The sequence below is a fragment of the Cryptotermes secundus genome, unplaced genomic scaffold (genome assembly GCF_002891405.2).
Source record: "Cryptotermes secundus unplaced genomic scaffold, Csec_1.0 scaffold59, whole genome shotgun sequence".
NCBI classification, from domain to species: Eukaryota; Metazoa; Arthropoda; class Insecta; order Blattodea; family Kalotermitidae; genus Cryptotermes; species Cryptotermes secundus.
Window position 1 is genome coordinate 1,165,621 of NW_019738348.1, and position 27,426 is coordinate 1,193,046.

General features: G+C 37.2%; 1 protein-coding gene across 7 annotated transcripts in view; it reads left to right on the forward strand.

The window, feature by feature from the left end:
• Window positions 1–27,426, forward strand: part of LOC111870707 (bone morphogenetic protein 1) — a 258,814-nt gene that overhangs the window by 199,217 nt on the left and 32,171 nt on the right. For all 7 annotated transcript variants that reach the window (XR_002843906.2, XR_004513699.1, XM_023863187.2 and 4 more), the window contains 5 exons: window positions 9,349–9,560; window positions 12,299–12,506; window positions 16,137–16,345; window positions 20,402–20,639; window positions 22,255–22,451. Coding sequence is in view for 5 of the 7 variants with exons in the window: in XM_023863187.2 (XP_023718955.1) it covers window positions 9,349–9,560; window positions 12,299–12,506; window positions 16,137–16,345; window positions 20,402–20,639; window positions 22,255–22,451 (1,064 nt within the window). In the remaining 2 variants the exon portion in view is untranslated. The remainder of the gene's footprint in view (window positions 1–9,348; window positions 9,561–12,298; window positions 12,507–16,136; window positions 16,346–20,401; window positions 20,640–22,254; window positions 22,452–27,426) is intronic.

Below are 27,426 nucleotides of genomic sequence, written 5' to 3' on the forward strand. Positions count from 1 at the left end.
ACTGGAGGAATGTAGCACTGAATAGAGAAGAAATTTCGAGCAATTATCTGAACTGATTTTTCATTTTATCACAATAAATTCAGTGCTGGAATATTTTGTTGAGTTGCGATACTATTATGTGTGAGGGATCATATCTAAGGTGAAGTAAGTGTTCCAGCTTGACACTAGAGAGTCAGTCTAGGCAGATGAGATCTCCACATCATCTGATGTAGCTGGTAAGGAATATAGCTTTCTTCGGTTTCTCTGAGACTTTTACTTCCATAAACCACAATTTGGGGATTCTCCTTTTGTATCCAAATCAAAAAGTAGTGCCCATTACTTTTAATATAACTTTCAAATTTAAATAGTGCAATATGAAATACAATTGATACATATTTTAATAAATTAAGGCATATTTTACTTACAGTTGTGTGTTAGCTTCTGCATCCCTTGTGCCTTGTTATTTTAGATACAAAATATTCTGAAATTCTTGGCATGTCTGTTTGTGCTCTCTTTCCTTTTTTAGCTCTTTTATGTAACAGCTGTTATAACGCCCATGACCTTTAGTGTATTGTGTCATTTGTTCGGTTTACAAATGTTGAATTTTTTACAATGAATTTTACAAAGCAAAGCTAATGTATATGTAGCTTCATGTCTGCTATTGCATTTTTCATATAGGTTTCGAAAATTTAAAATGATGCAATGGAGCCAAATACTGTAATGTGGTACATTATCAGCATAACCTAGATTAACTCTGACAAACATCCACAGTTACTGATCTTTTAAACTTAACGCTGTAAACATGACACTAGTTACTTGTAGGTTCTTAAATTTGTCATACCTCATTTACAGTTGTAGTATATTACCATTTGATTATTTATGCTGTTGAAATTTTTTGCTACAACATACTGTGTAGTTGTGGTATTTCAATTCTATATTATAATAAGTTAAAAGTATCACAATTCAATATTCCATATATCTTCATATTGTTTGTGTAATACACATAACTGATATGTCATTCCATGTGAAAGATTCAGTTTGATTCAACTGTACTATTTCAGCTAGAAGAAACGTGCTTCCAATTGTGTACTTTCTATTTATTATTGTCAGTTAGTAAACCATAAACAGGACTTCTGTCCTAAGTAAAGGAGGTAAGGGAAAACTCTGCCTATAACAGGTCGTGAAGGCCCATAGGGTTGTGAGACATCGAGGCTGTCACATTTTCTCTAGACAAATGGGTTGCAGATGGCGGTAAGGTTGTCAACCTTATGCGCCGGTTGCCCTTTACCCCCCAGGAAGATTCCTGGTACTCATTTCTGTTAGAGGCTGAGTCAACCCCAGGGTCATAGTGCAGCTGGAAGGATTAGGTAAATTGAAAAAAAAAATCACCTCATGAGCACTTGAACCCATGACATTCCAGCTTGTAGCATAGTGCCTCAGCCACCTATTCTACCTCATTCCCCTTCAATTCAATACATAAAGTTCATACTTCTTATTTTTAATCGTTTTTATGTGGTGCATATCTTTTTGCACTTAAAGACACAAAACATTATTTGAGAACATCAAGGAAAAATTTCCCTACTCTTTCTGATGGAAAAGGGTTAAGCTATTCCTGTAACAGACCATGGAGACCCATAGGTTAGTGAGACAGTGAGGCTTCCACATTTTTCTAGACAATCGGTTCACAGATGGTGGTGAGATTGTCAGCTTTATGTGCTAGTGGCCCTTTAACCCCAGGAGCATTCCTGGTACTCATTTCTGTTAGAGGCTGAGTTGACCCCAGCGCCAGTGTACGACTTGAAGGGTTAGGTCAATAGAAAAATCGAATGACCTCACCAAGAATCGAACTCATCATCTTCTGCCTTGTAGTGTAATGCCTCAACCTACTATTCTACTGTGTACTCCCACTGTTTCTGATTTACTTACATACTTACTTACTCTTAGAACTGAGCCCTTCTGGAGGAGCTGCCAATTCTGCAGCTACTCAAAAATTTCCCAGAATTTTATGAAACTCAAAGGTTCATTTCTGTGTTCACAAGAGCCCTCCACCGGTCCCTATCCTGAGCCCAATTGGTCCAATCCATACCATCCAATCCTATCTCTCTAAGATCCATTTTAATATTGTCCACCTACCTATGCCTTGGTCTTTTCAGCGGTCTCTTTCCTTCTGGCTTTCCCACCAATATCCTATATGCATTCCTCATATCCCCCATTCGTGCTACATACCCCATCCACCTCATCCTCCTGGACTTGGTCATTCTAATTATACTTGGAGAAGAGTACAAGCTATGTTTCTGATTAGCCGAGGTAAATATCTGTAGATTCAAACAACGAAAATCTTATAGCACCATGGAAATACACTAACTGGAGACATTCTAATAAAGAGCTATGTGGAAATTATTTAAATTAAAAGATGATAAAAAACTAAACCATTGATACAAACATTATAATTATTAATAGTTCTTCATTTTTTATGCTTTTGGCAGGGGTAAACTAGAGCAGATTATTCAGATATGTTACAATTGTAGACATAAGAGACAGATAAATTTGTGAATACTACATGAAAAATAGTATTTGCTTAAAGGTGGCATTGTTGATATATATACTGCACACAAACAATAACAATGCATGTAAAAACAGTGTGATAATGAGGGGAGAAAAATCAGAATAGTTTAAAGCTTTTAGAGGGGATAGAAAAGGAAATGTTTTATTACAACTGTTGTTTTTCTGGACCTTATCTGTCGTCCTTTTTTCTTAAAAATGCAACAGGACAGTGTGCTAAATAAAACAGGACAATATATAATGTCCAGAGACACAAGAGTTGTATTAAAATACCATTGTCACAAATTTTTAGAATTTATTATCTATGAGTTTGTTGTTCAGCATGACAGTAGATGAGCTGGTAATAAATGTTACAGAAGGGACAGAATGAAAGAGTATTAGAAATTAAAATTCATAGTGTTTTGCAATATGTAAAGATTTTGGATCAAATGCCAGTCTGCTTAAATGTATTGTTATAAAAATAAGTTGAAAGGCAGGTGATATGGAAGGATACAATATTGTGGCATACTTGCTCAAAAAAAGGACTGTGAAGCAAGCAGAGACAACTGTTGCTAGGGAGTGGCTCTACAAACATGCCTGTTGCTAGGAAACCGATTTGTAACATGCAACATTGGAGCAACTGGGGAGCGGTGCTCTCTATGCAGTCCTTGTGATAGCTACGTAATGCAACCATAGAACTGTTAGGAGAAGTGTTTTCCATTTGGTCCATGTCAAAACTATATAACAAGAAGTAGCCGCGATTACAAGAGAGTCTTCAGACAACAGTGAGAAGAGTAGGAGATTGGTGTGAGATTGCTGCCAGCCTGGGAGTTAGTGTAGAGTTGTGAATTGGATGGTGAGTGAGTGAGTTAGTTAGCTGGTAGCTGAGGCACAGGGACAGTTCATGAACTCAGAGGAAGGGGAACATTCACAGTTTGAAGCTGTTACCATAAAGTTGGTGATGAAACAACAGGCTGAGAAGACTTAAGTGTGTCCTGTAGTGAACTACACAGTGTGTGAATTAGCAGTAGTTCTATAATTACTTGTGTTTATGATCTTAAATGTTCAATAAATCCATACAATTCATATATGTGACAATATGACAATTATAGAATAAAGAAAGAGGAGGAATAAAATAGTGAAAAAAGGAGAGTAAAAGAGGAAATTGAATGAAGAATAGAAAGTGCAGAAAAATTGTATCAAATAATTAGGGGTATTCTTTGGAAATAGGAGATGCCTAAGAAGGGAAAAATATGTCTATAAAATTAATACATGTCCATGTTAATATATGGAGGAGATGTGTTGACTTGGACCAAGGCAGGTATTAGCAGACTAGTGGCAGCAGAAATGAGAATTTTAAGAAGTGAAGAATTTAAAATCTAAGGAGACTGACTAAGAAGAGAGTTCAAAGGTAAATATCTTAAGAAATACATGAGTAATGTTTTAGCAGTCAACAGAAATAGATTCTAAAGGAAGGTTTTAAGCATGAAACTAAAGGAAGACACCCAGGAGGAACATTAATATCAAGGTGGGAACAACAGATTAGGAAAGATATCATATGGATGGAAGGAAGGGCACTCAAAGAGAGTGAGAAGGTAAAGCTTTTAGATGAGAGAGATTAATGGTGAGACTACACAAAGTGGTAATATGTAAGGAAGAAGAGGAGGAGAAGATTGTTTTAGGTTTCAACAAGCTTTGTGTGTTTGCCAAGTGTCTTGTATTCCAGTTTTGGTCAAACATCTCAATTTTGGATACTACTTGACCAGTTTTACACAATTAAAATAAGTTAGAAGTCAACACATACCTTTTTGTACTTTTATAACTTTTAATAGTAACAGTACCAACATGGTGTTGTGAGATCTTGTGAAGGTGGAAAAACATTAACTTTCGGTTTATGAATATTTTGTGGAAATCATGAAATTGCCACCATGCAAAATAATTTTGGGTAATGAGATATGAAATTTGTAAGGAGTATGTTCTAAACATGTCTACACATTTTACATGTGGGATACAGTATTTGTGCTGTGACTTGTTATGCTGTTGCAAGTGAGCAATTATAAAACCTTATGGTTGCTTGAATTGAATTTGAATGAATGATTCATTTTTATCATCTGAATGATTTGTCTTTGAAGAGATAGCTTCAGATGAAAAGTGCTAATTATGCAGGGAGGCAAAATTACAGGAGGGTAAGAATTCTAAAGCTGTGAATTTTTTATTCTTCATACCTTAGAATGTAATCCACAAGTTGTGAGTGCTTTCAAATACACCCTTGGACACAGAAGTTTAGGGATACCATGTTTTAGGTTATCCAATATACGTATGTCAAGCTTTTGTTGCACAGAGATCATGCAAAATTTTCATCCAGGATATAGTAATATTGTTTTTTTTTACATATTCTTTGATGGAAGCCACATACTGCCAATGCTATTATTACATGTCAGATTTGAACCACTCCCTGTTATCATTGCTCTTGCCCCAGATTTCTCTCTCTTTTACTTTTCTTTCTTCTGTTACTTCTTTGTACACTGTCATTCTCAGGAGTAGCATATTTAGCCTTAGTTCTTCCAGTAGATAGGGTTCCCTGGTCAGAGTGTAGACTAATTTGTCAAGTGGTGAACTTTGTAAGCCTTGTTATTTTCTTCAAGTTTATTTTATTTATATAGGCTCATATATCGACCAAGAACAGAATGAAATTTAGGATTGTTGACACACATAACTACAAGCTCCAATGTGAAAACATCTGAACATTCCTATTATCTATAGACTCTCTTCCACAAGTGCCTTGTTTGAGATTTGATTGATCTGTTTATCTCCTGTTTATTATGGACAGTACACAGTAAACCTATGTTTCTCTTTTAAGTCTTTATAGTAGAATATGAACTGGTATGCAGACTACACCTGATGTACTCCATGAGAGTATCTTTATTCAGACAGGTTGAGGAACATACAAATTAGAAAGTAATATAGGAAGTGTGAGCCTTACACATAGTTTGGACACTTCATAGCAAACTTACCTTACAGTCAGAATCATAGTGACTGCTTTGGGGGGAGAAAAGAATCAGTTTAATTAAACTAGATTGAAACTATTACACGAAAAATACCTCACTGGAAAACAGCTACAGTGAAACTATTAACACAATGAAGAGTTTCAAGTAATGTTGATAAAATTGTGTTGCAGACTATGATAGAATTAACAAAAGAATCAAGACTGCTATTAGGAGTAAAAGTCTGTGGTCTGCTGATGCCTGTAGATGAAAAGTGGGAGAAGAAGAACACAAGTTGAGGGAGGTAGTTGCTAGGGAGATCAGTGGAGGAAAATCTGTGTTCATTCTTTATTGACTTTGCTATAGCACCACTATAAAAACTCATTCTTCCTGATGTGTCAAGTCCTGGCAAAGCAATATGGTTTTCACAATAGCCTCAGTATTTCTAAATACTGTAATTATATCTTATGCATCACTTCACATAATGCAAGTATTTTTCAAACATTTTTAAGAAGAATATACATTTGTTAGGCATGTTTGTGTGCTAAAATAATGCCTACTGATGTCACTGGCTAATATAAGTCTCCAGACAGCCTGAATTCATGAAGCGATGAATTATAGATTAGAACATTAGGAAATTAGGATCCTATCATTATGGTGCAGTGGAAATAAGTATGCAAAACTACAGAACATTTGTTATCTCTGAGTCTTCACTTAGCTATTTAAGAATTTATGTTTAAATGCTTTGTGCAAAAGCCACAAATTTCAATGCAGAGGTAATAATTTTGTGAAATAGACATAATTAATTAATGCTTTGGGAAAGGGGGATTAATTTTAAACTGAGTTTTGAAAATTGTTCTTCAGTTTTGTCATATTCACATCGTTTGAATATTTTCTACAGACACTTTTATTGTAAAAACTGAAAGCATGAGGGAGAGTCTGTAAATAGGTTACAAATGGAAGAAAACTGGCTGTAATGGGCATAATAGGTTTTCTGAGTGTATCACTAGGTAGCAGCACAGTCCAGCTTCATGACAGTCCATGTAGCAGATACATGTGCACATGTTCAGAGGCTGGTTTCAGTAGTCACAATGGCGACCGTGCTTGAGGAATATACTATTGAAGATCAGCGTTCAATGGGCTATTTTTATGAGCAAAAGAACTTCATGCAAAGGGTATTAATAAAGATATGTTTCCTGTTTATCGTGGGAAGTGTTTGTGGCATAAAGCGTTTCACAAGTGGGTGAAGAAATTCTCTCAAAGACTTTTGGAAGTCACATATGATGCCCAATCAAGTTGCCCTGTTGATATTGTGACAGAAGCAACTGTGCAGCAGGTGGAATTGTTAATTTTAGATGACAGGAGGATAACGATAGACAATGCAGAAACTGCACAAGGGTGTTCCTATGGCTTAGCATACAGCATAGTACATGATCATTTGAAGTTTTGGAAAGTGTGAGCATGGTGGAGTGTCCAGAGAACTGAAGGATCAAGAAAAAATTAAACGAATGGATCTGACCTTAACATCTCTTATGGTTCAAGTATGCAGATGGAGCAGATATGTTACTGGGGACGAATCATGGGTGCATCGCTACCAACCTGAATCAAAACGTGCTTCAATACAATGGAAACCTTCAAACAAAAATTTTAAGGTTACACCATCAGCTGGGACGCTCATGTTTACCATGTTTGTTTTGGGATTCTCAGGGATGACTGTTACCCAATTTTTAGAAGTGTGGTGGAAATATGAATTCTGCGTCCTACTCTGAAGTTTTGTTGAAGCTTCTATATGCAATTCGCAGAAATCTTCTGCTTTGTACTTTGATACAGGAAATTCATAGTATAACGTAATATTTGATTGTATTGGGTTATGGTCCACTGTAGGAAAGAGAAAAAGAAGAATATCTTTGGGTGATGGTGATAATCTGGAGTAACTGGAACCCTATAAGGGAACCGCTCTGTATGACCTGACCTTAAGGAGGGAGCAGTGGTAGCGCTTGGAGAATGAACAACATGATAAAGAAAAGAACAACTTGCAGGAAGACGTTGAAAGCACAGCGCCCGGAAAGGAAGAAAAGGTGGTAAACCGTTAGGCTACTTGAAATGAGCAGCCTTAAGAAGGGAGCAGTGTAACAGATTTGATCAATGTGTTGTCAGGCAACAGCTCTGTCAACACAGTCCAACATGGAACAATAGAGGAAGCTGTGTTTTCTGTAGATTCAACCAACGTGCCAATAGACTGGCTGGATGGTGACCATATGATATGTGTTTACTGCAGGTCTATGGCTGTTCCATGGCCATGTGATGAGAGCCATGACCTGTAAGATCAGAGTGAATTGGAGCTAGAAGTACAGAAGAATACAAGATGTCAGCCTTTAAAGAGTTCACATATGTTCTGAAGATTTCATGTGTGCTTTAGCACAGTGATATCGGGAGTGTGTGATTTAGTGAGACTTTTATAGCTCCTGTGTTATATATCTGCGAAGACTAATGGTGATAGACTGAAGAGAAGAATCTGAATGTCCATTTTTGTTCACTTATTATACCACATAATTATCAGCATTTAGCCACTGCACTGCCTTCATCAGAAGTTCTGTGTGCCTATACCAAATTAACTCATGATTCTTAGCACACTATGCTTCTCCGCTGCCTGTTTTCGTCTCCAACACTGAACTAAGACTCATTCACTCAAACTGTTCTGGTTACTTTTTTGGACATAGGCACAGCTACAAGTGATTCTAGATAATTCCCGGGAGACTTAGGCCATTATCATTAGCCAGCAGTATTTGAACATCCAAGAAGCAGGATCTCAAGCTTTCCTTCAAACAAGAGGCACACACAGATTGGTGTGCACCTCCCCCCCCCATTCTCTGCCAACGAAACAATATATTTTCTTAAACATATGTAAATAATTAGTTATCTGTTATAATTTTGTAACAAAGTTTCTGTAATCATTAAAAAATCAAGGTTCGGTTGCATTTATTTCATTATGTTTCTTCACTGCTGTCCTGTTTTGTTATGATGAGTTAGGATTCAAAGAGGCTCACATTTAAGAAACTTTGCTAATGTTCATTCTGATTGATGTAAAGAGCTGTGTTTCTTTGCAATTGAACCAATGTCAGTGCCTCTGAATATAATTGGGTAGCTTCTGAATTATATTCCTGGTATTTAGAGTTCTGATTTTGGGGGGCAGTGTCATATTGACAATTTATATTCATATGACAGCGAGAAGTACATTCTGTTTAGAAAAATGCCACACACACAAAATAAATTATGATATAAGAGATGATATATTGTGTGAAACAATAGAGAGGGAGAGAAAGAAAGAGACTATATTGCTGCTAGAAATGTAGAATTTGTCTCTGCTGGAAAGAATATTTTGAGGATTACCATACTCCTTTAAAAATCTGAGGAAATATGGATTTAATAAGTCACTTCTTGATGCTTTACGCAACATAATTTGAAATTTTAATTCAAAATATAATTTTCTTTGGATATATGGTCATTTACATGTTTGCTATTTAAATTTCCAGCAATTTGGCCTTTATCTACTTGATGCCTTCTTCCAGAAATAGGACCCACATTACATGTATTTAGGGGGTACTTCCAGAAATATACAATTCAAAGAGCATGACCCACAATTTTAAAGCATGCAGAATGCAATTTTCTTTTAGTTTCTAACATTTGTAACGGCATATGCAATAACACAGCCAAAATTTTATTGCAGTTAATTTAATAGCAAGTGTTTGTGAACTAAGGTGTTTAAAACTTTGAAGGAATACAATTTGTTGATTACATATTCTTATTTCTTACAATGCACTGGATTGCCATTATTTTCTTGCAGGTGTATCCACGAATATATGGACATGTACTCGGAAGTGCAGCAGCCGGACACATCAGAACTCATTAATTCACCATTTGGAGGGCGCTACTGTGGCCTAATCCCACCTCGGCGTCGCATCTCCCTCTATCGGGCCCTGGCACTTGGTTTTTATACTGACAAGAATGCCAGCCATCCTGAACTTTTTAGTGGAATATATGCTTTCATTAATGATTGTAAGTTATTATGTACAGATGTGAATGTCAATAGAAGTTTAATCATGAGTGATAACAAAACAATCATTTTCATTTTTTACAAAATATAAATGAATTTGTAATATCTGTAATTTTCTTATCACTAATATTTTACTGATGATACTGATTGTGTCTAGCTATATGAGTATAGGCTTCTGTGAGAGCAGAGTAATGGCACAATCGCTTGGACCACTATCCATGAACTATTATTCAAAGCGTGCAGAAAAGAAAACATACCTCATGATCATACTCATGGATTAGATTAGTCTCCTTAGACTTTCAAATTGTGTGAGTTCTGTTTAGAATTCATCTTTTACTTCCCTTTTGTATTTGAAGCTGAGATATTTTCCCCACTGTGTGAACAAGTACATTGCATTTTGATTCTAATCCTGTACTTAATATTTTGTAACTTATGGAAAATTAATAGTAGACTGTGATTACATATCTGAAAATATTCTGTTATTAAATATAGAATGGAAGTGTTGAAGTAAAATTGTGAGAAAACATACTTGTTTTCTAAAATTATGTCTGCAAAGACTGACACACATTTAAGAATTGTGTTAAATTCTATATTGGAAAATATAATTGCAAACTCAAAACATTCTCAAAAAATGTTCAGCAAATATCCCTTGCAAATTATTTTACTCCAGCTGCAAGAGTAATTGCTCGCCTGCTGCTCATTTCATGTAGACATTTTTTTCCTCATCTCTTCCACCCTTCATACAAACATTTCTTTCCTCACCTGCTGCACATGTCACACAGGTATTCTTTTGTTCATCTGCTGCATGTTATTATGGCCTTTCTTTGCTTGTCTGCTGCACACTTTTGCATGTGTTTCTTGAGTGAGTAGCAAATGTGAGAAGTCTTCTTTTTGTTAGGTGAGAACAGGATGTTTCTCTTTAAATTTTCTTCATCATCTCTCTGTCTTGAGATTTCTAATATTCCAAGAATGTGGCATATTGAAACTCACAATTTGTAACATATCCTGGGACTTCTCCTTCTTAATTTCATGCATGGTTACATTAGCTGACAGAAGAGATTATTTATTCATTAATTAACTTACAGATTGGGGGTGATTGAGAATAGGGTGCTGAGAAGAATATTTGGACCTAAGAGACACAAAATAACAGGAGGATGTAGAAAACTGCATGATGAGGAGCTTCACAATTTGTGCTCTTCACCATCGATTATAGGATGACCAAATCAAGGAGGATGAGATGGGCAGGCATGTATGGGAGGAATTAAAAATTCGTACAAAATTTTAGTTGAAAAACCTGAAAGAAGGATACCATTTGGGAGAACTAGACAGACAGGAGGGTAAGATTTAAATGGGAGCAGAAACATAAATTGTAATAATGTGGACTAGATTCAGGATAGGGTCTGTCATAACAAGGCAATTTGTTTCTCTGAAATGTGGTACCTACCCATGAGACTGCAACACAATATTGTAACCCACATGGCTAAATTTTAGTCTTCACCTCTGTGACAACATCAAATCTTGTATGGGATAACACACTGGGTGAGATCACCAGGAAGACTTATATGTAGGTGAGAGAATAATAGTATGATGCATCTTAGGGAAATGTGGTGGTGTGGTATGGACTGAATTCATCTAATTCAGGATAAGGACTAGTGGAGGGCTCTTGTGGAAATGGTGATGAACCTTTAGCTTCCAGAAAATATTGGGATGATCTTCAGTAGCTGAACACCTGGAAGCTTCTCAAGAAGGACTCAGCTCCATGGAGTTAGTTTAGTTAGTTATTGACTAATACTATAGTGATTATATTTCTGAACGATGTTAATTAATAGCTTTGACATACGAGGGTAAGTCAATAAGTAAGTTATAAATGGATATAGAACTTAAATAAGAGTACTGATTTGAAAAATGCTTTTATTTCTCAACATACTCTCCCTGTACATTGAGGCACTTGTCCCATCGTTTCACAAGCCCTTGAAAACCAGCAGCATACAACTCTTTAAGCTGCTGTTGGAACCAGGCATGTTCACACAGCATGGCCTACCTCATAATGCATAACAGGTTAGGTTTTTACAAAGTCTATGCACGATGAGTGCTGCGCATGCTGACCCCACAACACAAAATGCAAAGAATGGGTCTGGCATTACAGCATCTCAATCGCTACCATCATGAAGGACATGATATACTAGCATGAACTGTCACAGGTGATGAGTCTTTGGTTCACCATTACTAGCACATGACAAAGCATGCATCAATGCAGTGGAAACAGCCTGTTTCGCCTGCAAAAAATGTTTGAGGTGACACCATCCTCCAGGAAACTAATGCTCACAGTCTTCTGGGATCACGAAGGCATACTGCTCACCGCATTCCAGCCTCAAGGACAAACCGTAAACACCGACTCCTACTGTAACCTCATCAGGAAAATTCGTAAGGCAATTCAATGGAAGCATGCAACCTGTCATGCATTATGAGGTAGGTCATGCCGTGTGAACCCAGCTGGTTCCAACAGCAGCCCAAAGAAATTTATGTCGCTGGTTTTCAGGGGCTTGTGAAACGATGGGACAAGTGCCTCAATATACTGGGAGACTATGTTGAGAAATAAAAATATTTTTCAAATCAGAACTCTTTATTTGTTTAAGTTCTATATCCATTTGTAACTTACTTATTGACTTACCTACGTATTTATGTTTCTGCACTGTTGAATTCTGCAAGGGTAATTAAAAGTTCTTTTTGTGTCTTGCAGCCACTTATGAGATTGGTACCCCAGTGCCAAACACACCCTGCAGTTTCAAAGTCCATGCAGCCAACAAGAAGCAGGGTGTGATTGTTTCACCAACATACCCAGGAGCATATCCAAAGGATCTGAGCTGTAGTTACCAGTTCATGGGTCTCACAGGGCAGAGAATTCGGATAGAATTCCGAGACTTTGACCTTTTCTTTGGAGGACCCCAGTATGTATTTTGTTACATTACATTGCATTGCATTCCATGGATCCAAAGTTAGTCAGAATGAATGTAGGATGTGGAATATGTCATATAAATACAAAACATATGTACAGACCCAATGGAGTTCTCATACAAGAGAAACCAAGAATACACAGTGACTACACACAAGTATATTTAAAGATACATAAGTTATTTTCTAGACAATAGGTATTCACCAACAGAGTAGAATGAATGTGTATATAAGTATCATTTCAGTGCTTTTTAAATTGTGCCTTTTCATTCATAAAACCTTTGAGATCAGATTGCAGGTTATTAACAATGTTAATCCCAGCATAATATGGGCTTTTCTGAAAGCATGAGAGATTAGCAATTGGTTTATGAAGACAGTGTTTGTTTCTTGTCAATGTATTATTGGGTTAAAGATGTTCATACTTCCTGACCTTCAGAAGAGTTTTGTTTAGTTATATCTTATAATAATCTGTATTTTTAATTTAGGACTGATGAAAGAGGTTTTAACACTTTGTTGCACCTATAACAATAGAAGGTAGTAAAATCAAATGTTCCCTGCTTTATTCGACAGATTAAGTTGAAAAGAAAAAAAGGTATGTAAATTAACTAACTGGGTATTATCAAGAGAGAGTGAATTCAAATGGCCCAACAAAATGTTAAGTTCCTAATTGCCAAATGTATGAGGGTCATACTGAAAGTCATGAGCAACAATTTTTTGTAAAGTAACATACTTTATTATTGACAAACCAAATACACCACCTCAGTCTACAGACCTTTCTTTATTTTTCCACATAATCGCCACTTCTTTGTACACATTTCTCCCAGCATTCTGGGAGTTTGAAAATTCCCCTTCTGTAAAATTCCATTCCAGCTATCTGAAAACACTGACACACTGCATTCTGAATTGCCTCCCTTGTCTCAAAATGCTGTCCACGCAGCTGATCCTTCACAAATCTGAAAAGATGGTAGTCGGAGGGTGCCAGATCAGGGGTATAGGAGGGGTGTGGAAGAACTTCCCACCCCATCTTTGCAATTGCTTCCAATGTGAGGTGAGCGGCGTGGGGGGCGAGCGTTGTCATGCAGGATGATGTTTCGTCCCGGATATTTATCGCGCAATGCACGACGGAGCTTGTGCACCATTTGGACATAACGAGCAGCATTCATGGTTTGCCCAGGTTCCAGGAATTCGGCCAGAATAAACCTCTCAGCATCCCAGAAGACTGTGCCCATCACCTTCGCAGCTGATGGCACTGTCTTTACCTTCTTTTTGATGGAAAACGCAAATGGTGCCATTCCATACTCTGTCGTTTCGTTTCAGGCTTGAAATAGTGAAACCAGCTTTCGTCACCTGTCACAATACAGAACAAAAAATCATCGCCTTCGTGTCGATATCTCTGCAGCAGTTCTGAGGTGATGGCTTTTTCTGACCCTTGTGGTCTTCAGTCAATAACCGCGGGATCCAACAAGCACAAACTTTCCTATAGCCCAAGCTTCCAATCATCTCCTATACTGCACTGTACCCTATTCCAAGTTTTCGGGCTGTTGTGTCCACAGTCACACGCCTGTCATCTTCAATGATCTCATCCACTCTTTCCTTGTTGCGTTCAGTTGAGGCTGTTTGAGGACGACTGCTCCGAGGCTCATCTTTGATGCTGGTGTTCCAATCTTTAATGTGTTTCACCCATCTTTGAACACTGCTCGCACCCATGCACACACTTCCATAAGCACGCTGAAGTCTCTGGTGAATTTCTGCAGCAGGGATTTCCTCTTTCACAAGAAATTCGATGACAGCAAGCTGGCAAAACGACATATTGTTGTCGGCTTTGTTAGAAGTGATAATGGTCACGTGATGCAAGCTATTGACGTCACAAGACACTCAAGGTTAACACAACAGCAGGTTCCACCTACCACCATACTCTCTTTTGTCTACTGTTCCCAGGTTGCATGCAAAAAAAAAGTTACTCATGACTTTCGGTATGACCTACGTAAACTGAGTGGTTCAAAATACCCAGAAGAAAACCACACGTATCTTAACTTCAGAATTTTCTTGAGGCTTGATTAAGTGCTGTGTTTTATTACATATATTATTGATTGATTCCCCTTTGAATCAACAGACACATTTTGATGAAAATTAGTATGAACATACTGCCATTGGAGGTCACACTGGCACCATATTTTTAGTTTCTTGTATGTAATACTAATGTGGTGGACATACAAACATTTAAAATAGGTGTGGCCCTAAATCTCAGTCTTAAAATTTGATACAGTGATTAGTGCAACTTTGTTAACACCTCTTTTTATTTGATTATATTATGTACATCATGTAATTATTTACCTGCATTTTCTCTGTATAATGATGAAAGCTGTTAGAAAAAAGCTGGGTTTAGATATGTTTGGAACTTCTCCCTTGTAGTCACAAAATTATTGGGTTCCTGTATTCTAAGAACTAGAGAACACAATATTCTTAAAACTTCATCTGTTTCCATCCTCAGATGAAGGTGGAGGTGGAGGTGGAGGTGGAGGTGGAGGTGGAGGTGGAGGCAGCTACCCTGGCCTACTCTTTTGGGTTCCTTAGAAAGAGCTAACCTCAGTCACAGGACATCCAATGTCAGCATAATTGTAGCTGTATAAATACCTGAGACCACTCTTTGTCGAAGGGAGATAACAGGAAAGTGTGCAATAAAAATTGTGATAAAGCATTCAAAGACCTGAAACTAAACTAGAAAGGGAGGTAAAAATGTTATGCAATAATCCGAATCAGCATAAGAATTCCGTGAAAATCAGTGCATATAAATAATTGGAGAATTTTGTGAAACAATTTTGTGGCTACTGCTAGCGCCATCTGTGGAGTATAAACTGAACACTCGGAACTAAAACATTTTACAACCCCATGAAGAATCAGTCACATCATGAATATCTTCTCTGAGAGCTTCTAACCTCATTGTCGCTAAGTGGGGTCCAGATGGGAGAAATGTCGAAACTGGGTTGGCTCATCAGATTGGTTAAGAATGCCATATGGGCAGATTCCTTGCAATTCCTATGCCTGCTGTTACTTTTAATTTCCAAAATCCTAGCTTCATCTCAGCCTACCTTATTACCCTCTTCACAGGCATGTTGTGCTAATTTTGAATTTTCTAGAAGACCCTCTTTGAAACTGTGCTTATGTTCACAGAGCCACAGGACAAGAGGTCTGCATGTTTCGGCAGTGTAGTTTCTGCCTCATTCACAGGGAATGCTATATGTCTGTTGCAGATCTCTTTCTAGTCAGTCTCACTTAGTCTCATCCCACCACAGGAAACTTAAAAAAATATGTGTACCTGTATTTACGCTAACATGGGTTGCCTAGTGATTAAAGTTAACTCTTTCTAAGGGACTCAACAAAGTTGATGTCTTGTTCCCCCACCTGAGGATGGAAACAGATGCAGTTTCCAAAATGCTATAGTTTTTAAAATATTGAAAGATGGTCAAAGTCGAAAACCCCAGTAATTATGTGTGTTATTTATTTTTATTATTTTTATTTATTATTTTTATTATTTATTTAGAATCTATTTCTTAATTATAGACCTATTACTACAAGTATTATTAATGTTAATATTTTTTTTTTGAAGATTCATCATTCTGTTTCAGCTGTCCTTTTGACTATGTAAAAGTTTATGATGGACCAGACAATGAATCAGCAGTCATAGGTACTTACTGTGGCCAGCAACGCAATTTGGTGCTATACTCATCAGAATCCTCACTGCTTGTGACATTTGTTACAATTCCAAGAACTGCCAACACACAAAATCGTGGTTTTAAAGGAATATTTGAATTCAGTGAAAGTTTTGTCAAATTAGGTATGTTCCTTGTGAATTCTTTGCTATCATGATTTGGTCACTAATCTTATGGGCTAAGAGTGAAGGAAAGAAATATATATCTACAAAAGATGTATATTTTAACCTCAGAATGATAAGAATTTGTACAATTCATAAAAGTGCTTATTGCAGATACTCATACGATCTTGAAATTGTTGAAATTCTTAACTATAACTTTGTCTTACTAACTTCTAATCATGTTTTTTTTTACAATTTGACACCAAGGTTCAAATAATAATGCTTGTATGGGAATATTTATTCTTCCTTGAATTGATTATTATGGGGATATGAGAACAACAATAAATAATCCATCATTTTCATTGTTGTTAGCAATATTTGAACTGAAGAATTAAAGAATTTCTGAAGCTTACATAATGTCTTCTACTCACAACCAAATGCTAATTATGATCGGTCCTTCACAAGAGAAAGTCCCACCCACTCTTTTCTTCATGTCCACAAGCATGGATCACTTATATTCCACTCACAATTCCCAGCCACATGCTGGTCATAATTCACCTAATGTGCACATGTGAAGCTGCTCATTGTTAGATTCTGGAATGTGAACTTTCTCTTAGGAAAGGGTTGGGCAGAAAGGGTAGGCTAAGGGGACCTTTTATAAGCTGCTAGCCATAAATGACTTCAGACACAAGCCTGCAAGTATAGAGTGAAACCTTGATTTTACACTTTTTAAGGGACTACCTAAAATAACTGTAAAATCGAGGTAAGTGTAAAATCAGTGAAATGAGAATTATTTAACATAAAGAGAATTTGGTTTTTCTTTATACCATAACTTTGGAAGATCATTTAAAAAATACATGTTTGAACACTTAACTGCGTACATGTAGATTCAATTATGGTTCTTAGTTTATATTATGATGGTCTGTAAACTGCTGTTTCTATGCAGCATCAGTAAGATGAGATGGTGATTATAACTGATGGATGGAAATGATGGGAAGAAAGTGGTCACAGTCTGTTTCAAGGTACTATGCCAGTATTCCCTTGGATAGACTGGTGAATATGGTACATACCTAATTACACTGTTTCTCTAACAACCTAATGTGAGTCTTTTTTATTTTTTATTCAGCTCTCAGTCTGTATAACTAATTTTCAACTTTGTTGCTCATTACAGTTATTTTGTCCTCGGTATCAAACTGACACATGTGTTTTATGGTTCCTTCCAGTCCTATCACTGCATTCAAGAATGTTACTTTATGTTGTGCAACCTTCTATTCTTCTTCTGGTCCAATCAAACGTTGACCTAACATCTGGTTGACACTCTGGATTCCACAGACTTCAAGAGCGCTGTCACATGATGTGTAGTCCTCAAACTGCATTACAAGAGGCTGTAAATTGTGCCAATCATCCACTTCATCTTCACTGAGTTTCACTGCACTTTTGTAATTGTTGATGACATGATCATTTGGGAAACTACAGTTCACAGTGGGTGTTATTGATCTCCAGGCTTCTGTTATGAAGTACTGCTTTATCTATATAGCATCTTGGAGCAGTCCCCCATTTGTCATAGTTACAGTCTTCTGAATCAGATGCTCTCTGTAATGGCACTTCAATGAGTGGATGATTCTCAAACATAATGGCTGTAGCTGATTGCTAAAATTACCAGAGAGAAATACAGTATTGATATTGCTGAGAAATGTGGTGTTCTTTGGATGGACAGCTCATTGATCAATGAAAAGCAAGATTTTGCGATTTTTAGATGCGAGTTTTCTATCTACTTGTGTAAGGTGATCTTAAGATATTGTAGTGGTTATCCAAGGCTTTGTATTAGTTGCATATTTTGTAGGAAATCTCTGAAATTTTTTAAGCAACGTGGACTTTACACTTTCCAGTTTATATGACTGCCATCAACATTGCAGGCAAGGAGTAAAAGAACCCACTGTTTAGTTGTTTTGCTATGTTGTAGATTGAGAAAACTTATCTCATCAGCATTATATCTATCACAGAAGTCATAACATTCAGTTCCTTGCAATAGTTGGTAACTGTTCCAGCCTTCCACTGTTTCTGGATCAACACTCCTGCTCTCACCTGGTAGAGGTCTGTAAACAATATTACGTTTTCTCTCAACTCCATCTATTGGAAGACGAAAATTTGTCTTTCCCAAATGAGTGACAATGTCCAAGGCCCTCTCCTTGAGGAGGTTGCCATCTATGGAAGCATTACTCTTATATGTTTGCTTGAAACGTGCAGATAGTGCAGATTCAAGTTTTTTCAATGGTGAACACTTCAGTGATTTCCACTGCTTGGACAAAGGTCCATATTTGGCACACCTTCTTTCAGCTTCTTCTTGATTCTTCACAGTAGTGTTTAGTATGGACACTGAAAGTCTAAAATGAGACACCAGTTCAACATATGTGCCAATATGTGCATCAGCTTGAGCTGAAATATTTATTTTATCACTTATTACAAATGATTTCTGTTTTTCTTTATTATCTATATTTCATCCTCTTGCTATGAAATTTACCTTAATCGACAATAAAATTTTATCTCTACAAAATGATGTCAAATGGGAATTGGAAGGTTGAAGAATTTAATCTGTGTGCATTTCTGTTGAATGTTTCATTAATGAAAACCCATGTGACGTGTTTCAATGGTCGTTTTTTGGAAAACTTACCAGATGTGAGAGAGAAAAACTGCTCTTATTGAGTTACAGTTATACTAAGACACAACAAGATCAAAGCTGGCCTAACATGTGAGCTGCTTTGACCATAGCAGCGGAAATCTCCCCTTATGTGTGATAGGCCTTAGGACAGTCAGATGGTACATGCAATTCATTTGTATCTGTGCTTGCAGCAAATTTGTAGAACATATTTTTAGACCGAACCATTTATGACTGAACTACTCTAGTAAATTTTCATAGTCAGGACTACAAAAATGAAGTGAAAATTAGGGGGAAACATGAAATTGAGGACACACAGAATCCATTAAATTTTAACATTGCCATTATGGGCATTTGGCCGGAACCATGCAAAATATGTGTAAATTCTTGAAAATCATAAAATCTGGGATAGTGAAATCTAAGTTCCACTGTAGTCAGTGCAAAATATTACAAGATAGGTGTGGCGACTAATTAGGAATCATTCATTCTGAGCATGTGCCAGGAAAAAGCCTCTGTCTCATGAAAGGGTGCTCTGTATGTATAAAGTTAATAAACTGACGACTCCAATGGTTTATTTTACTATCATGAAGGTCTTTTTATAAACCTTACTTTGTCCATTGTGATATCGCTGTACATAATAATATTAATTGTAAATTATCTCAAGTCTCTGCAATGGGCAGTTTCCAGCCAGTAGACATACATGCTGTACATGTGCAACAGTTTCTCTATTATTCAGCATCCTTGTACTTTTAACATATGAAAGCAGATTATGTGATATTTGAGATTACACCCTTCTGAAATGTGATGTCATGTAGTTGGCATAAATGAGATTTGTGATTTTCACAGTGGTGAGTTTCAGGATTTTGTTTGAACTTCTGGGGTGTGACAAAGTACAAAGCATCACATACCAGAAGATGTACTCATAATATTCTTTTCTGTAAGAAACTGAAATGTCAAAACAATGTAACTCCATTTAACATTTCTAAGTTCAGAGTTTTCCATCCTTTAATGTTCAATTTCAGTGAATCCAAGTTAGTAATCTGTGTTAAATTCATTCAAGAATTTCCTGAGTTTAATATTCAAATTCCCTGCTCCACAAAAATACCTTACGAGTACATAAGGGTTTCACTCTACATGATATTCGTTTAAAAATTATCATCTAGGCTAGAAGAGGAGTCAGTTTTCAGACCTATGGGTACATGTTTAATGAATTCAATAATAGTAAAGTATGTGCACTGGATGAGTGAATACATATAATTTTTAGTAAAGTTTAAGGAAAGTTGTTGGGGTAGGGTATAATATAAGAAACAAATTTAGCCCTATGCAGAGAAATAAATATATTATATTTTCTTACAACAAGGTTCGTGTGTACTAGGTATCCAGTTACTTAAGTTTCTCTAATAAACTTGTATTTTTATTCACAGATTTCATTGTGAAAAATGATGGAGAGCATATCCGTGGTTCTGAATGTGATCAGAAGATCCTAAGTAAAAAAGAGTCAAGCGGTACAGTGTATAGCCCCAACTGGCCTTTTCCATACATACCAAAGATTGTGTGTCGTTATTTTGTATATGGCATGCAGGACTCACAGCATCTAGAACGTGTACGCCTTGTGTTTGGACTATTAGATATCTCTAAAGGGAATCCAAAAGAGGGAATAGAGTGAGTAAAATAAATTATATATAGTCTTCCTTTAGTGAAACAATTATACAAGGTGGGCCAGACTCAATTAGGCAGTTTTTGATCATTAATAACTAACCAATCCAACAACACACGGGATAATGGCAAGTACCTTTTGTTGTCGATAGATGGCAGCATCATACGGTATGCTGTGAACGCGGTCAATACTCTGCCTACTTAGTGCGCATCGAGGAAACGTCATGGCCGGTATGTGGTTGTCTATCAAGCAGCGTGTAAAATGTGTGCGCCTTTTCTCAGTTACTAACAATGTATCAGAAGTCCAGCGCAGGATGTTGGAAGAGTTTGGACCGCCAGCAGTCCACAGGGACACAATCGTCCGAGTAAACAAGCAGTTTGATGAAACTGCCAGTGCTTTGAATCCCAAGCATCCTGGTCAGCCAGGAACTGTCCGAACTGCTGACACACAAGCACGTGGCTGTGGAACTGGCATCATCTCAGAAATTGAAGTATTCCCACTGTTTGTTGGCCCTACTGGATATTTCGAGGACAAGTTTGCAGAGAGTTTTGAGTGACATGAAGCTGATGCCATACCATTCACGGCTTATTCATGTTCTTAATGAGGACGACTTCGACAGGCGACTTGAGTTCGCCGAGTTGATGCTGACCAAGTTTCAGGAGAACCCTGAACTTATCTGGAATATTGTCTGGACTGATGAGGCCAAATTTCACACATCAGGATCGGTCAACAATCACAACTGCATGTTTTAGCAGCCAGAGAACCCCAGTGCCACCATTGAATACGATTTCCAGTCCCCGGGAGTGATGGTGTGGGGCAGTGTGACGTACAAAGGACTGATTGGCCCGTTATTCCTTGAAGGTTGCATCAAGGGGGAAACCTACCTAAAGCTGCTGAGGGAAAGTGTCATCCCAGAACTTCAGAGGAGAGTGAACTTTGATGAACTGTGGTGGCTGCAAGATGGGGCCCCACCACACTTCGCCAATATTGTTCGGGCATTCTTGCATCAAGTTTTTCCTCAACGCTCAACCCTGTCATGACAATATAAAAAGACAAGGAACCATTTGCATATCAGTATATTTGATAAATATATTAATGCCCAAAGTACCTTAATTTTTCTAGTGCTGGAACCTGTTTTGGGTGATTGCAAATAAAAATGGAGAGGTTGCTGTGTGACAGTAACTTCTCAGTTTTTACTGTTACATTTAGCCTGATTAGAGTTTAAACTATCTTTTCTTTCTTTTCCTTATCACTTCAAAATATATTTTGTTTGTGCCTAAAAGCAGATTAACTTTAAAGAAGTATTTTATGACAAATATGCCAATGACATCAATGGTGAGTGGAAAAAATTAAATTTCTCATATTAAATTGTGGAGAAAAACAGAATAAAACTTACTTTGAAATATTTTTTAAACAATTGATATATGTTGATGATTTTAGGACTTACAAATGATTGAATTAGGGGTGATTTTCTTATGGGTCAACAAATAAACAGAAATGTTACAATAATTATAATGGACTTATTTTGAAAACTTGGATTTAAACTTTATATTTTTATACTGAATGAACAAATTCAAACACTATGCCAGTCGTCTAATGAGAAACTTTCTTATATTCCAGCTGTCCAGATGGTTACTTGAAAATATACTTGAAAGGCCAGGAGACAACAGATTCATATGATAAGTTTGACCATGAGATGTGTGGAGAAAAGAAGCAACCTTTTGTTGTTGTGTCAGATGGACCCCGCCTTGTCATGGTGTTCAGCAGTGGTGAGCTTCAGGGACGAGGTTTCAAGGCAAATTACACCTTTGAAACAGGTATATATGCTATACAGTAATTTCCTTAATTAGAAAAGTGTCCTTCATGTTAACAATATTTTAATTTAATTATGCACCAGTCTGCACTGCAGTGTAACATAGCTAACATAACCTTCAAGATATTTCCTCTCATAAGATATTTGGGAAATTTCACTTCAGTGAGGGAATTATCTTTACTGTACCTACTGACCTGATGTGAGAGGAACCATGTTTATATCCTATACCAGAGGACAAAGAAAACATTTCAGGCTGAAGAGCTTCAGTGTCGTTTGTTTTCATTGCTATTGTGATCAAGTTCATGGCTCATGTAAGTTCTGTTCACATAGTAATACAGCTGTATACAAATCAGGGGTTGCAGTAGGCATGTTTAGCCTGTCTTTCCATGACATACAAGGAATAAGGGAATGCAAAACATGGTGCTTCTTGCTGCAGGGTTGCCAGTTTTGAGCTGAAGAATATCATTATATTTTAAGCAGATATACCTAATATTATATTCAAATCTAGGACCAAACTGAATGGTTAATATATTTTATGTTATAATAATTTTAATGAGCTAACATAAGGATTCCATACCAGGTCAAAAAGAAATAGTGAATTGGAGATGAGAAGTTCTACAACTTACATGTTGTCTGAAATTCATTGGACAGGAATAGGTGTTGGTCTGCTTGACACTAATGTTTCTTCCCCTCATATCCAGAGTTATTTAATGCGAATATTGTCAAATGGAATTTCCCAAACATTTTAATTCTATATGCTCCTTTTGTGCTCCTTATATAAAGAATGTTGAATACACACACACTTACACTTATACTAATGTAATGTCCATTCTATGTAAAGTCTCCACATTTGTTATATAAACCATGTTGTTATTGTTTGTATTGCTTCATGGTACTTATGCATAGAACATACTTATATGTATGAACAGTTTTTCTGCCTCAGTGCAATGTGCTGACTTTCATTGTTTCCCATCAGCATAATGAGGTCTTAGAACAAACAGTTAACAGTGTCTGCCATTCACAGTTGACACTTTCTTAATTTTCCAGCACAAAGTAAAAATATCAATCAATAAAGTAAGAAATGTGGACCTTTATGGATGAAATACGGTTTAATTTTAACAATAATATTCAAATGCAAATGCAAAGGTAAGACCACAGTAATGCTTGCATAGAAAGAGAGGTCATGAATGTTCAGTGTTTGTGCTGGTTTAGTTTTCATGGGAAAAAACAGTACACAGAGCAGATTTGAGGTAATCGCAGTGGTGACTGTGAAGAGAATGATATTTTGGGTTGTAACATGGTGGAGTTTTGTAGAAGTCTATCGATATTTTGGAGGAATTCTATATCATTGGTTCTGTTTCCAACTGTTCAGGAGTTACAGATGTAGATTATAAAGGTTTCTGACAATGGTGTATGAGACTCAGGATTACTGAGTTCTTGAACTTCATCCGTCATACAGTACTCTAAGGAACTTAAGAACACAATGTATCAGAAACATATCCATTTTCCAAAACATGTTCTTTAGTACTCTATAGAGTAAAGGGCGATGGACAAAGTTCAAAAACCGAGTAATCCTGAGCTACATATGTTTTAAGTGCATACAGAAGAAAATAAATTTGAATATGAATCAGATAAACTGAAATATTTTATGAAATACACCTTGAAACATTTGTGGAGTCAGGGGAGATGGAATTCACTTGGTTTTCTAGCCACTATTTGGTCTATTGTATCAACCCCAGTTGATAAATGAGTATGTAGCAATTAGTGAAATTAAATTTATCAGAGGAAACTAAAGTATTTGCAGAAATCCAACCCCAGTGCCACTTTGTCTGCCATGAATCTCACATGACCTGACCTGGGATTGAAGTTGAGTGGATGTGGCATGAAGCCAGTGATTAACTGCATGAGCTATGGCAAGGCTATGATGCACTTTACTTTAAATGTTCAAAATGTCTGCCACTGTTTCTGCCTTGCTTAGTTCAAATGAGGGTTTATGACCCATGCACCATTTCAGGGTGTTCAAATATGTAAACAGAAATACTAGTGATTTAACACGACCAATCTTCATTGGTTGCATCCTGTTGTGTGTTTCAGATATATATATACATAGGTCGTACCAAAAGTCATGAGCAACTTTTTTTTGCATGCAACCTGGGAATAGCAGATGAAAGAGAGCATGGTGATAGGTGGAACCAGCTGTTATGTTAACCTTGAGTGTCTTGTGACATCAATAGCTTGCATCACATGACCAGTATCACTCCTAACAAAATGGCTGACAACGATATGTCGTTTCGCCAGTGTGCTGTCATCGAATTTCTTGTGAAAGAGGAAATCCCTGCTGCAGAAATTCACCAGAGACTTCAGCGTGCTTATGGAAGTGTGTGTGTGGATGCGAGCAGTGTTCAAAGATGGTTGAAACGTTTTAAAGATGGGAACACCGGCATCGAAGATGAGCCTTGGAGCAGTAGTCCTCGAGTAGCCTCAACTGAATGCAACAAGGAAAGAGCGGATGAGATCATTCAAGATGACAGGCATGTGACTGTGGACACAATAGCCTGAAAAATTGGAATAGGGCACAGTGCAGTACAGGAGATGATTGAAAGCTTGGGCTGTAGGAAAGTTTGTGCTCATTGGGTCCTGCAGTTATTGACCGAAGACCACAAAGGTCAGTGAAAAGCCATCACCTCAGAACTGCTATAGAGATATCGACATGAAGGAGATGATATTTTGCTCTGTATTGTGACAGGTGATGAAAGGTGGTTTCACTATTTCAAGCCTGAAACGAAACGGCAGAATATGGAATGGCACCATTTGCATTCTCCATCAAAAAGAAGACAAAGACAGTACCATCAGCTCTGAAGGTGATGGGCACAGTCTTCTGGGATGCAGAGGGGTTTACTCTGGCCAAATTCCTGGAACCTGGGCAAACCATGAATGCTGCTCGTTATGTCCAGATGATGCACAAGCTTCGTCGTGCATTGCGCGATTAACGTCCGGGACGAAACATCATCATCCTGCATGACAACGCTCGCCCTCACGCCGCTCGCCTCACATTGGAAGCAATTGCAAAGATGGGGTGGGAAGTTCTTCCACACCCCTCCTATACCCCTGATCTGGCACCCTGCGACTACCATCTTTTCAGATTTGTGACAGATCAGCTGCATGGACAACGTTTTGAGACAAGGGAGGCAATTCAGAAAGCAGTGTGTCAGTGTCTTCGGATGGTTGGAATGGAATTTTACAGAAGGGGAATTTTCAAGCTCCCAGAATGCTGGGAGAAATGTGTACAAAAAAAATGGCGATTATGTGGAAAAATAAAGAAAGGTCTGTAGATTGAGGTGGTGTGTTTGGTTTGTCAATAATGAAGTATGTTACTTTACAAAAAATTGTTGCTCATGACTTTCAGTACGACCCTCATGTGTGTGTGTGTGTATATATATACATGTCAACGTCATCATCATCAGTAATCTGTCAAGACGACAGGTCCACAGTCTCTTCCAAAACAATTCCTCCACTTAATGCGATCTTGAGCTTTCTCCTTCAAATGACAGTATCCTCTTCTGTCCCCAAAATTATCCAGCATCTTCTTACGTCTTCTTCCTCGTCTTCTTGTCACTTCTATCCGCCCATCTATCTTTCCTTTGATAACTTCTTTTAGAAGGCAGTTTCTACGTAAAACATGACCAATCCAATTAGCCTTCCGTTTTCTTATTTCATGTAGGATATTCCTCTGCTCACTGACTGTAATTAACACTTCTTCATTTCTCACATAATCGGTCCAACTGATCTTCTCCATCCTTCTCCAACACCACATTTCGAAACTTTCCAGATGTTTCTGATCTACTGCCCTAAGTGTCCATGTTTCAGCCCCATACAGAGCTATGCTCCAAATGTAGCATTTCACTAGTTTCTTCCTCAAATTTAAGTCCAATTTGCTGGTAAAAAGATTCTTCTTCTTGCTAAATGCAGCTTTTGCCATGGCAATCCTGGATTTAATTTCACAAGTACACCTTCCATCATCTGTTAACAAGCTACCCAAATATTTAAAACATTTCACATTCTCCACTTGTTTTTGGTCTATCTTTATTGTGACTGGGGTTGGTTGTCTCGAAATTTTCATTACTTTTGTTTTTTCCACATTCATTTCCATGCCATAGCACCTTCCAATTTCAATTAGTCTATCAATCATGCCCTGTAGCACAGTTTCTTCCTTAGCCATTACCACAAGGTCATCTGCATATTTCACAGTTTGAATAATTTGCCCTCCTACTTTGAAGTCTCCCTCCTGTCTCCCCTCTGTCCAGTCATACTCTACTTTCTGATCCATGTACAATTTGCTAATCAATCTTCTTTCACGCCAATCGATACCTGTTTCTTTTAGTATCTGCATTAATTTGGTCCAGTTTACACGGTCAAATGCCTTCTGCCAGTCTATGAAGCAAACACACAGTTCTTCATCAATCTGCAAAGTTCGTTCCGCTATAATTCTCATCATCCCAATTGCATCCCTGGTTCCTTTTCCTCTTCTAAATCCAAACTGATCTTCTCCACATACATCCTCTATTTTCCTTTCAATTCTTCTTTTAAGTATCTTTGCTATTATCTTTGCTGTGTGTCCAATAAGGCTTGTTGTGCGATGGTTGCTGCATTTTGTAGCTTTTGTCTTTTTCTTTAAGGCAATCATTGTAACTTCTGTAAAGTCCTTGGGCCACTCTCCACTTTCATATATGGTGTTCATTAGTAATGTGTTGAATATATGTTAAAAAATATTAAAAGTATAAAATGTTCAAAAAATATTAAAGGTTTTCTGATGGTAGGCTAAGAATTTGTGTGCCAACTTAAATATTTAAGTTTCACTGCTACAGTGTAGAAAAATTGGGCATATATGTTGTTGTAGGTCTTTGCTGTAGAAGCTTTCTACATAGTAAGCTCAGTTATGAAAGAAAAGTTTCTATGATGTACAGGTTGTTAGTGTGCAG